Genomic DNA, 12,819 nt, shown 5'->3' on the forward strand with positions numbered 1-12,819 from the left:
CACCAAGTACTCGTCAAGCAACTCGCAAGACAGCACCCACGTGCTATATCACCCAAAGGAGCCAGACTCACGTCGCCAAGAAACAGCAAACATGCGACTGACGCCCAACTCGAAATCGGCATTCATGTGCAACCCCCAGCAACAGAAGAAAGAACAGATAACCAAGTTATTACTATTGTAGAAAGGGAAACTAAGACACGGCCTGGGAAACAAAAAACAGTCAAACACGCAGCCAGAGTTCGGGGAAAAAAGGAAGTCTTGCTACAGGTTCCAGTCCTCAACGCCAATCCGGCCTGGCCGTATGAATAAGAATCAATAGTTCCCCAAATGTGACCCAGGGGGGACACGACTCGAGCAAACCTCAATTCTGAGATGTCTTGATGAGACCCCCAGAACAACCATCATGTACCCTTGCCACACTGGTGATGCTTTCAGGGAAGGGAGCTGTCGCTGTTGACGTCGGGCACGTATTTTCCGCCACGAAGCCATTCCATGCGTCTTAAGCCTCTTTGATCCAAACAAGCTGTAGTGGGACAATCACCACCACTTTGACCGACTTGACTTGATTGTCGTGGGAAGATGAAGCATCCCACAATTTCATCGATATTAGGTGGTGATGATACTGGCACATCGAGAAATGGGCTAGAAGATGGGTTGTAATGCGATAGTTTCTCACCGGTCATGTTACTATTTTCTGTAGACTGCAGGACAACCCGTTGTTGTGCTTCTTTGCAATAGCAAAGCATCATCAGTCATGGCCCTAGGAGCAAGCCATCAAGAGGCCCCAGCGTCGAATCACATACCTTGAAGGAGGTGCTTTGTACGGAGTACGGAGTACAAATGTCATGTACGATGCGGTATTAAGCAACGCAGATTTCGGCTGACACGCACACGCCATTGACCATGTGTACATTCATGCGCAACAGCTGTAGTGGTTTGTCGACAATGTGGGGAGCCACGATCGGACCGCTGCGACGTGAGGCGGCGAACTAGAGTTCATCAGACTGTTGAGTATGACAAGTCACGACGCTAATCGTGGCATGGGTTTACGTCAAGATGTGGCAGTCAGACATTAAAACGATCTGGCCATGCGCGCCAGAGTTCAGCTAAGACGGTAGCATGCGCAATGCAACCGAGCAGGGCCACGCAATATGGCCCGGATTTCTTACATTTTTGCATGATACTACTTCGTGCTCGATATTGTTTCTGGTCTCAAACACAAACAAAGACACGGCATTGAGTGGGCGTGGATGGCAACGTGGGACATGTGGGGAGGTAGTATGTACTTGAACCATGAAGAAGAATGTGGAGAGAGAGCATCGAGGATGAGGGCAGTTGAGGTTCTTGCCAAGTCGCCAAGTCCCCAAGTCTCCAAACTCTCCAACGCAAACGCGGGCGCTGCTGCCGCCGTCGTGCTGGAATGGAGAGAGGGAGTGAGATATGAAGATGGAAGAGGAAGGAGCTAGTGAGCCAATGACCTAGTCCGACAGAGAATTAGTATGTACGCCGTTCCCCAGTCTTTCCCGCCAGCCATTTGCTCCTGCCGTTCACGGTTCCGGCCGCGGGAAAGGAAGTTGCCCACTTGCCGGTCGCGCTTGCGGCTGTTGTGGCCACGCTTTGGCAGGGCTCCACCGTGGCTCTCCAGATCGATACGTATTCCATACCGAGTACTCCGTACGTACTACGGAATATTAAACTCTGTTCAACTTCGTTCAAGGTCGACCGCATCACGTTGCGCTACCGCCAAACTCCCATCACGTCCCAGCAGCCACGATGTTTTACCTCCAGCCCCTTTATTCCCTATCATGCAGCTGGTCGCACGGGCTTGGCTTGATTCCGATCCAAAGGACGATCGTATGCTGCCACAGAATAGTACTTCACCCGACCCCTTGCTTGCGCCGCCGAGGCTTGCATCCTAGCCTATCTTGGCCATGTCCCTTTGCTTCCTTCCGTCCGTCCATGTGATTTGCGAGGCTGCTTTTTCTCCAAAGTAAACATGTATCCACTGCTGACAACCTAAATAGCCGACCTGCTTATGCTGAAGCTTCGACAGTGCCTGAGCTCGGCGTAACCTCAACCCTGAACGTGAATGGACCAGGCGAATGATGGCGCTGGGGATGGTCGCATCGCACGATGCTGATGCCAATCCCAGTACGAAGTGCCAGTGCTGATGGCCGATGCCATTGGCGGGGCGCAGGCTTGCGCATCTGGCATCCTCGACAACTCTTAAACCCTGGTCACCGGCTAGCAGGCGTCGGGTAATGATGATCCTGATTCTCAGGTCTCGCCAACTCGCCCAGCGGCCGTTGAAGTCGACACCAGGTTCGCATTGGTCCCTCTTACTCACCGGTCCCACACCCTACATTGCGGGAAAGGGCCTTTGTCTTTGCTCCCGTCACATCACATGGCCAGCCAGGTGAGGTTTATGTACGGAGTAGTGTGGCACGATACGGAGTATTCAGATCAGGGAGTGTGTCTTGATATCTATCCAGATCGATACTCTCGAGCATGAGAGCATATCTTGACATTTTCGTGCTTGACAGTTGAACGAGATTAGTAACATCAACAACAACAACATCATCATCATCATCATCATCATCATCATCATCACCATCATCACCATCATCACCAAAATTGGCAGAACATTGTCGCGCTTGGCGTATGTCGAACACAGTGGCTGTGTTCAGATGCCAACAACAGCCGCACTTTGTTATTCTCCGATCAGAATGTGGCGATCATGTCGGAGTAGTCACGCGGACCTCATTAACATTGTATTGTCGGAACACGCGAAAACAGAAAGCTTGAACGGAGTAACTACTATTGGCAATGTGAGAATCGCCCACTACTGCCTGCAGACTCCAGGGCTGAGATTTGGTATTACGAAAAAGCCGCGTTGGCGTTCCGGGTATATTATGTTGTTTCTCGGTACCCGAGCACCCAGGCCAACAAGACTCAGCCAAGTAACTTCCGGCAGACACACATTTAGCCAAGAATGTCTCTGCACCCCTGGTCTGCATATGCTACTCGTCTCGCGTTGCATGAAAACTACCATCAGGCAAACAAGCAGAACAAAAAACGCCAAAAGCAAGTAAATATTAGCATCATTGGACGGGGATTGCTGCCATGATCCAAAAGCCACACAGTTCAACACATAGTCGCAGAGGCCAGCCAGATATGCACAAGTGGTGTGACTGTGAGAAGAAAACAGAAAAGGGTTGCAGGCACACACACACACACACACACACATATGTCGGTCCAACAGCATGGAGCCTGGGGATGGAATACGGGGAAGTGCACTTGTTTTGACATTTCCCATCCTGTACTCCGTACTATGCACGCATCATATTGTACGTGATTGACCTCGCCGACCGAGCTACCTTTGCCCACCCCCTTGCAGCATCTCGTCATGCTGTTGGTCACAATCCGCAGTCCGATCGGGTAGCCCACGTTGTGTCTTTGTTCCCATCAAAACGAGCGTTGGTGCCAAAAGGAAATTCAACCCTGGCCTTGGTCTGAGTTGTGAGTGGCACTCCGTACTCCGTACCCCTCAGTCTGCTGAAATACAATCCAGCACGGTGCCATGACTTTGCCCTCCTCACCGAGCCATCTCTACTCTCCCACGACTTGACCATCGTCACCTTCTTGGCCTGCCAGGCAAGATTGTCCGCAGCCACTGGAACAACGACCGCCTCATTGCCCATGCACATCGGCACCACGCATCACGTATTGGTCCGCGCTATCCGTCATCCTTGCCTGATGAACAGACGGGCACACCGCGACGACAACTAGCCAAGGAAGCAGCATCAGCAATCAGCAGCATCAGCTTCCGCGTTTCTTGCCGCACCGACCAACATCAGCCCTTTCGAACTTCTGCCTCTGTGTGCGCCTTTGCGCCCTGGGAACTTTAGGCCTTTGGACCGTTGGAGACCACAGCCCACAAAGCATCTTACGCGACACGCCACCGCTGAACTTCGACTTCCTCTCCCAAACTTGGTTCCAACGCTAGCTTGACTCCATTCTCACATCCCATCTCCGCCGTGGGACCCCCGGCCGCCTTCTTCTCGTCGCCCATTCCAAGGCGCCGCCGATTGCGAAGCCTCTTCCCTTTGTCCAGAGTCTAGACACCGTGGACACCGGCTGGGTCCTGGGTCCTGGGTCCTGGGTCCTGCCGCGCTACAGCCTACACCCCTCTCGCGGATGCATAGTTGGATCAATTGATACTATACTAGTACTACTCAAGCCTTCCATGACGATGGTCCTTGTGGAGCCTTAGAAAACCGAACCCCCTCCCTGGGCGAGTTGCAACACAACATTTCATCAGCCTACAATGCTTTGCGGCCTTGCCGCGCCGCATCTGCTCCTTGTGTCTCTGAGGCAAAGACGATACTTGACTTTCCACGTGCTAGTACCTGAGGCTTGGCCCATTCTTGCACAACTGATGCTAGTCTTGTCCAACACACCTCGTCACGCTGGACGACTACCATGGTAAGGAGCCCTTTCTGGCCTGTGTCCAAGTTCACGGCAACCCGCATGAGATATATCACTATTGCTTTCTCCTCTTCTCCCCTTCTCATACTATTGCACACTGCGTTACCTAATTATCATTTGGGTATTCCAATTCCTTGTCTGCCCTCCTGCTCCGGTACTCCACTCGGTGAGTTGGAAAGTATCATAGCGTTATCCCTTCTGATCCAATCGTATTTCTCATAATCGACCCTGGTGTTTTTTCCTTGTCTGATACTAGCAGAAGCACCTGGCTGACTCAAGATATAGGAGCTCACACGGTCTATAATTCACAAGCGTCCACAGCCCAATGCTGGTATTGGGACATCGCCGCTTGCACATCAACCGCCCCTTTTTTTCTCAGTCGACTCTTTTCAACAGCTTCCTTTTGACTACCAGCCTCCATTTGAGCAGGACAGTCTGTCACATGGCCAAACTTCTAGCTTTGAAAGTCGTTATACACCCCAGTTGGAACAGGCACCAGCAAAGCGTCGGAAACTTGACGCCAACACCAGCACCATGCCACTGAGATGCTCTTCCACAGAGTATCAGGGTCACTCTGAGAAAGCCTTACCTGTTAGCCTTTATGAAGCGGGCGGTCATGAACCCCAATCCATCTTGCCAAGATGGGCCCAACCAGTGATACCCACTTCACAGAGCTTGGCTCAATTCCCCAGGCGAATGGCCGAATTGATGATGTGTGGTGGCTGTGGAGGCGATGAGCAGCCTGATGGTATGAGATCCCCCCCCTTTCCTTGTCCCTTTTCTGTGTCCTATTTACCCACATTACCATTTGATTATATAAAATCATTAGATACTGACTCTTACTACTATGATGAAAAGACTACTTCTCTCTGCCTCATGCGCCGCCTGAGATGTATGAATCAAGCAAACCATACTCTACGGAAACACAACCAATGGTGGGACCTCAAGTGCTACCGGAAACCATTGCGTTTCCCTTGATTGACGTAAAAGACTTCAGTCATGGAATCTTTAGCGAGGATTCAGCGCACGACACTTCAACACATGCAACATTTGCTCAAGAAATTCAGCTGCAAACCACGCCAGAGCTCATGCAGGATGGTTTCATCTACACTCACAATACTATATTTCCTAGTATCTTCCCAAATCAACTTGTCAAGCAAGAACAAGAACTGCTCAGCTCGCCTGTGTTCGGACAAGACAGCTTGGTACGGAGCGAACAAGTCCACGCCAGCTATGTGCTAAACCCAATGAATCCATCTGTTGCACAATCGATGCAACAGGCAGACATCCCCCCGGTCTTGATAGTGTCTCCTGGAAGTCTCATAGATCCTGTACACCAAGGGTCTTGGGCGAACACGAATATGCATGTTCAACAGTCGAACTTTGATATTTTGTTGCCGAACCAGCGTGGCGGAAAGCGAGGCCCATTCCGTGACCCTAACCTTCGGGAGCAAACAGCTCAAACAAGAAAAATCGGATCTTGTATCCGGTGCAGAATGCAGCGAATAAGAGTAAGTACCTCTGTCATAGCTCATCTCCCAACTTGTAGCCGCGTATTGCGTGGTAGTTTGTGGCGAAGTTCAGATATGAATAACTTACCAACAATGGTGCTCAAACTCTTAGTGCGAACATAATCCAGATGAGCCAGGAGGCGCATGTCTAACCTGCAAGAAAGTTTCCAACACAAAAGCAGGCAGGTTTCCATGCCTGAGATACAAAATTACCGACATTCGACTCTTCAAACCGGGGCAAGTTCCAGGATATGAATGGACAAGGCGGTGGAACAACAACATATCTGATCCGATTCAAAAATGGGCATCATCGGATGTCAAGTCTATCCGCATCTCAGCCGGCTATTCTACAAAATGTATCGACTTGAAAGTCCGAAAATTTGTACCGCAAGAGGGCGACAAATTAGAACGAACGTGGGATTTTGAAGGAAGAAAGAGGTCGGTGAAAATCCCGCCTTATGCTTTGATGGATCTAGATGACGGAAAGTCAGCATACATGTCGCATATTCGAGATACTATGGGCGATACTCTGCAACATGTGGCTGAGCGCTCCTGTGGTTTGTTGAAGAAGACGTATATCCAGGCGTTCCAAATGTACCAGGATCCATCAATTCCAGAGGACTGGAAACAACTTTTCGATTGGACCTTCAGGTTATGGGTCGCTGTTCGACTTTCGACGACCTCGGAGTTTATTGTTGGTGAAGAAAAGCTAGGCATGCCGGACAACATTCTAGACAGCACGAGCCCTCATAGTGGCAAGATTCCTGTCCCGCCAGTCCTTGGTGCACAGTTGGACCTTGTCTTGATTCATCATATCCAAACAAAGCTCAGACGCGAGCTGCTGGACAAGTTACAAAAAATGATTCTCAAGAACAAGCCAAGTACATGGTTTGTAACGTACCTAGTGACCTTCATGTTGCTGCACAATGCAGCACTAATTACGGCGCATGACGCCGCATATGCTAGGAAGCATGGGATTAAAGTAAGTTAAAAAGATACGAGAGAGATTCTCGAGAGAAATAGCCTCCTTCAGCCCACAGCAGGGCTTTTTGGACCCCGCGCGCTTTTCGCAAGTGCCTGATCAGACGGTCGAACAATGCCGAGAATCTTTTTGCTAACGATTGACACTCAGCGTCGATTTGCACGCGAGGACAAGGTTAAGGAATACCATCTTGGTAAGACATGAGATGCCGTCTTTTTCTAGCCATGTCCGCCGTGAAAATTTTCGTGACAGTTGCTGACGACAGGCCGTTTTGTTGAGCTGTTAGGGGCAAACATTCTTCTGGCTCATTTCCACTACTGTAACAAGGGTTGGTATCCATTCTCGGAGGATTGCAAGGGCCAGGATCTGCGGGCACTTGCAGATCTAAATGACGATAAGATTCGGTTTGTGCATGCGACGAGGAAGTTTGCCAGGGAACACAGTGAGTCCCACTTCTACCCCCAAGGCCGTGTACAATAATGCCAGTGAACCAGACTGCTGGGGCGGCGCTAATGCGCGTTGTGATACATAGAACGAGAATGGGATATACTGCGTGAACAAGGAGCTTGGGAAGATGATTACTTTTTTGTTAGCCAACTGTTTGAGGAGAACTGGCATCCCCGGTCTGATGGATAGCTGTTCCCGCGTTTGGCGTGGAAGCGGTGAGGGAGGGAGCGAGCACTTTTCGCAGGTACTCTCCGTACGTTGCAATTTAATGAAGCAAGTGAAGCGCTAGAGGAGGATACTTGCAGACAGGCAGACATGCAGCAAGCCCAAAATGGAAGAACAAAGTACTCCTTACCTTGGCGAAAATTCTTTTCCTATGGCTACTCTCGCCCCTGGCCCCAACATGCAGAAGCCGTCTTCATCCAGCTATTCCCTCCCGGATGTAGCAGATTGGACTGCAGAGATGCATGCAAGTACACGCACAGGACTCGGCGGGAAAGAAGGCAGAGCGAGCGGCGTATGACATATGTTGATACTGCCTGATTGAGGGCTCTGGACCGGGCCAAGGACTGAGAGATGGTATTGCGTTGATGGAAAACTAATTTCCGGTAACACAAAAAAAGAATCCTTCTTTCTTATCTCTTCTCCCGTCCCCCGTCTTGACCGTCGCCTTGTTTTGTTTGTTTGCCTGTCTGCAAGCTTCCGGCTAACAGCATCCATACTCCCTACATCTGGGCACCTGACCTCATCTCTTGGGATGCCCAGACCTTGTTCTATTCCCGATGTGCTGGGAGCTGTTAGACATGGGACGGAACACTGGATGAAAGATGCATTGCCGATCTTTTTCGTACGCCCTATGTCTACGCCATGATTGAATGTGTGGCGTTGACTGGGCCCTGGGTGACGGGACACCACATGTTGCCGTATTTCGATCGCGAATCTCGTAACACGCCGTGTGACAGACTCTCGCTTCTCGTCTTATCTACTGATCACATCTCCATGTGTCTCTTGCCCCATTTACCGGGGAAAGGTGGAAATACAACCCTGGACTCTCGGGTTCAGAAAAGGGAAATGAAGAGAAAGGAAAGAGAACGGTGAGGAGCTCCACTCGAGCTTGAGAATTGGGGGTAAGAGGCAAAAAAAAAAAAAAAAAAAAAAACTGCGCCCGCCAGCGGCTTGTCGTTGTTTGCGCCACCGGCCGTGAACGTCGTTTTCAACAGAAGGCTGTGCGTGCGGCTCCCAAGGTCAGCCGAAACTTGTCTGTGGCGCTTGACAGCCCGGGGTGCTGGATCAGGTGTCGAGCCACTGAGATGTTGCGTGGTCAATAGTACTCCATCTGCCAGGCAAGTATCTAGCATTTTCGCAACATTGAATCGTCGGCACTCCAGCCATGTTATCCAACCTTAGCGCCGTACTCCGCCCGGATGCATTGCATACGCCGCATTCCGTTCCCTAGGCTCGGGTCAAGCATCTTGCCTTCCCCTTGACTAGTACATACTACATGTACCTGGGGCCCCCGGTCTTTCCTAAACATCTCCATAAAGCAAGATCCACATGTCAGTTACCTGCGGTCAAGTAGTAAGGATTCCCTGGAAGGCTTCACAGCAATATGGTCCATTTCCAGCTGCTTGAGAGGACGCCACAAGCCCTCTTCGAACGAGGGTGTTCCAGTTTACCCTGATGAAGCGGGAGACCTTATACCAACAGCGGACGCCGACTTCACCACCCGTCCGGTTTGCCGTTTTGTTTGTCGCCTCGTAGTCAGGTTCACTTTTCGATAAACTCCCTCTCTACTATTGAGTCCCGAATATGATTGGTTATGTGTTATTTTAAGACGGTGAATCAAGGCTGAAGACATCGTGATGCTCGAAGCGGCCCGTAGGTACTTACCCGCCCGCCACAATATGAGTACATGCCGGCTTGCGATACATATGCGCGCACCCGTTGAGGGTCTGTAAGCTCCAGCAAATGCTACTTTTTTTTTTCTGGGAGTAGTAAAGTGACTGAGCGAAGGATAAGGGGGTGTGTATGTGTTGTGCAAACAAGCCCGTGGACTAGCCCAGTACCCGTGAAGATACAAATATATAGACATATATACGTACATACACCGACACACACACACACACATATATATATCTGTTCGTCCCTTTGTTTTTGGGAGACTCGATATCTTCATTGACATTGAAGCATCTTCTGTCTCTTCTTCCAATTTTTCTATTCATTGACCAAACTTTGTAAAGTTCAATCAAAGGGTTATATTTTCGGACAGGTATAATGAAGTTGTCACATCACGTACCTAGGAACAGTCCGCTAATTATCCTTAGTGTCACTGAAGCAGCAATGGCGCCTGAATTGAACGGACCAGTTATCGGATCGCGAATCGCCCCTACACACGATGTTGCGTTTCCAGCTCCGTTGGTCGAGGTTTCAGGACTTCCGAATGGATTTCCTGCCATGCTTGACTCGCCTTTAGCATGGTCAGGAAGACAGTTCAAAAGAGATTCAGACTATGTGTTCCGCCTTGAAGAGCCACACTTGATTGAGATCGATCAGGCACTCCAGGAGTTCAAGAGTAAGCCGAGAGAAGCTGTCGTCCATTTGACTTGAATCGTAATAACTGACGGGAAGTCGGCAGAGCTTGGCTTGGACGGAGACTTGGTTTCGACTCAAAACTTTGCCCTACCCACTCTTGGCCTAAAGCTCCTCGACTTGCAACGGGATATATATTGTGGTAAAGGGTTCGGCCTTGTCCGTGGTTTAGATCCTCAGCGATATTCGGTTGAAGATTTGACCACCATCTATATGGGAATCCAGTGCTACATAGCAAACCTTCAAGGAAGACAAGACAAGAAGGGAAACATGCTCGGTAAGTAAATTCTGCTGCATTGAGGTTCATCGACAGTTGTACTTAAACTCTGTCACAAGTTCACATCATAGCGGACAATTCAACCAAAATGAAGGCCTTGCACCATCGCCATTCGACTGCACCTATTGTAAGTTTAATGAGATTTGAGTTGCTTCTTCAGAAAGCCTTATTGACATATCTCGACTGTAGACCTTTCACAACGAAGAAGCTGGAGATATTATAAGCTGGCTTACCAGGAGTACTGCGGTCTCTGGCGGAAAGTGTATTCTTGCTTCCGTATATACCGTTTATAATGCACTTGCAGCATCGCGCCCTGACTTGGTGCGCGTCCTTGCACGGTCTGACTGGCCATTTGCATTGTAAGTACCCGAAGCGGCTACCAACCTCATTAGCAGGAAACTTACACTCAGTGATAATAGGCCACGGTTTCAATGCCGTCCCGTCCTATTCTACCATGACCGTAGGATTATTTCCAACTTTGGTAGAGCCGCCTTGCTAGGCAGCGCAAGCCACGTCCGACCAGACCGACTCCCCAAGCTCAACAGTATCCAGATTGAGGCTCTAGATGCCATTGAGAGAATTGCACAAGCAACGCAACTCGAAATCACTACACAGGCCGGAGACATTCACTTTATTAACAATCTGGCTGTCCTTCACCGGCGCGAAGGTTTTACCAACGGAAGCTCCACGATAGAGAAGCGCCATCTAGTACGAATGAGGCTTCGTGATTCTGAGATGGGATGGAGTATCCCGAACGAGCTGAAGGACGAATGGGTAGAGACCTTTGACCCGAAACTAAACCGCGTGTGGCATCTCGAGTCGATGCCAGACGGCTTCTTCCCTTTGCGATCGCAAGCAAACTGAAATGGAAATGATGACGTTTGCGAAGAATGGTCACATGATGTATTGCACATAAGAGAATGGCAATCCGATGTGAGGAGAATTTGTTTCTGCCACCTTGGAGCAAGGTTTCAAAATTGTTTGATTGGGACTGGCATAAAACTGGAGCAAAAGCTGCACAAGGGTCTTGTTGAGTGTGTTTGTACTGAGGCTGAGGCGTATTGGTGTACCCCAAGAAGGTGTGTATTTTCTTTTGTCTTTCATTACTACCAGGGGGTCGGAATCAGACACCTTGCACACGCATACTTATTGTATGGTGTGGTAGAATTAGACCTGCCTGGCAACAGGTGACTAAAATAGAATCAGTAAGGTTTATGTCAAAATGAATAGAATACGTGTGCTCTCCAACCTATATACTGCTTACTGTGGCTCCTTCACGTCTTTGAGCTGTGACGTGGTGTGGAAACAAATGATAGTTCCGTGCAGGACGACACCTGAGCATTCTGTATTGTATTAGGAGGTTTCACCGAGAGAACCAGCTAAATGGCAAATGCATACTACCTGTGATGGGCATTAGCCGGCTGCATCACGTCAAAGTTAGTGTGAATGATGGCAGCCCGCTCATTGCTGTTGCATTATCCTTGTCTTAAATGCATAGACCAAGACTATCATGTGACAGAGTATGCAGAGGTCCTGGAACACAAGAAAGGGTAGCAAATCGAGTCGAGTGCCCGTAGCATTAGTGGCCATAATAGTGAGTACTAATTGGTGCTACCAGGTTCTGTGTTGCAAGCAGGTTCCGAAAATGGTTCACCAAATTCTGAAACGTTGTGTTACCAAGACCAGGTTTGACCACACATTCGGGACTGTTTTGATGCGCCTGTGGCTACTATGCTTCGCGTCCACGATATGTTGACTCACGCCATATGCTGCCAGGCCACGTTCTGAAGAGTTCAGCGTACCCGTTACCCCCTATGGCGGGTAAGAACTTTTGAAACGGCGACTCTCAAAAGTCACGAAGCTTCGACGAACCTCATCCCAACTCTCTCTAGTATCCAGTTTTCCTAGCTGAAAAGATATATAATACTAGGGTTCAGGGACAATCCTCTGTAACTGGAGTCGGATGTCTTGCCGCGGGCAGCCATCTCAGGACTTGCTTTTTTTTTTGTTGGCTGTCGTGCATCCCTTGCAACCACCCATTCATTGGCAGCGACGCCAAAAGGCACTAGTACCAGATGTCAATTAATGGCGGTGAAACAAAAACCATGTTTTAACCGCGCCCAAGCCTTAACCAGAGACTTGAAAGCATAAAATATCCTGGGGTCACTCCTTTGGATACCAAAGGCAATCAATAGTCAGTGCCTGCGGCGTCCTTTTCCAGATGTAGCTTTGGTACCAAGTGGTCGGAATGCTGGGCGCGAGCGCGAGCCAGCTCAATGTGTCTAGGCGAGCCATGCAGCCAGGGGGTCAGGTTACCGGACTTTGCCTGGAACATGGAGAGTGCCGTTGGCGCGGAGATCGATGCACGCATGCGGAGCTACTGTAGGTTTAGGACGCACAGCCAACCGTCTGCCAGGATCCAACTCCACCAGAGACCATTCACGTAGAACTTGGTCCGCTTAGGGAGCGAGCTTCGTACAGAACACTGTATCGGACTCCTTACCACGGAGAAGCCTCCGTCTCGC

The 12,819-nt window shown here is 49.8% G+C and overlaps 2 protein-coding genes across 2 annotated transcripts; both read left to right on the forward strand.

Annotated features, from left to right (window-relative positions):
* Positions 1 to 6,092: 6,092 nt before the first annotated feature.
* On the forward strand, positions 6,093 to 7,617 carry G6M90_00g101310 (uncharacterized protein; the record flags this gene model as incomplete). Its single annotated transcript, XM_066131588.1, has 5 exons — positions 6,093 to 6,110; positions 6,160 to 6,981; positions 7,132 to 7,174; positions 7,247 to 7,423; positions 7,514 to 7,617. 5 exons carry the CDS (start codon positions 6,093 to 6,095, stop codon positions 7,615 to 7,617), a joined length of 1,164 nt encoding a protein of 387 aa, XP_065987647.1.
* A 2,151-nt stretch (positions 7,618 to 9,768) lies between these two features.
* G6M90_00g101320 (uncharacterized protein) lies at positions 9,769 to 11,158 on the forward strand (the record flags this gene model as incomplete). The annotated part of the gene is made up of 5 exons (XM_014690728.1): positions 9,769 to 10,000; positions 10,064 to 10,294; positions 10,354 to 10,421; positions 10,484 to 10,653; positions 10,714 to 11,158. The coding sequence occupies 5 exons, from the start codon at positions 9,769 to 9,771 to the stop codon at positions 11,156 to 11,158; spliced, it is 1,146 nt and encodes a 381-aa protein (XP_014546214.1).
* Positions 11,159 to 12,819: the final 1,661 nt, after the last annotated feature.

The sequence above is a fragment of the Metarhizium brunneum genome, chromosome 6 (genome assembly GCF_013426205.1).
Source record: "Metarhizium brunneum chromosome 6, complete sequence".
In the NCBI taxonomy this organism is placed as follows: domain Eukaryota; kingdom Fungi; phylum Ascomycota; class Sordariomycetes; order Hypocreales; family Clavicipitaceae; genus Metarhizium; species Metarhizium brunneum.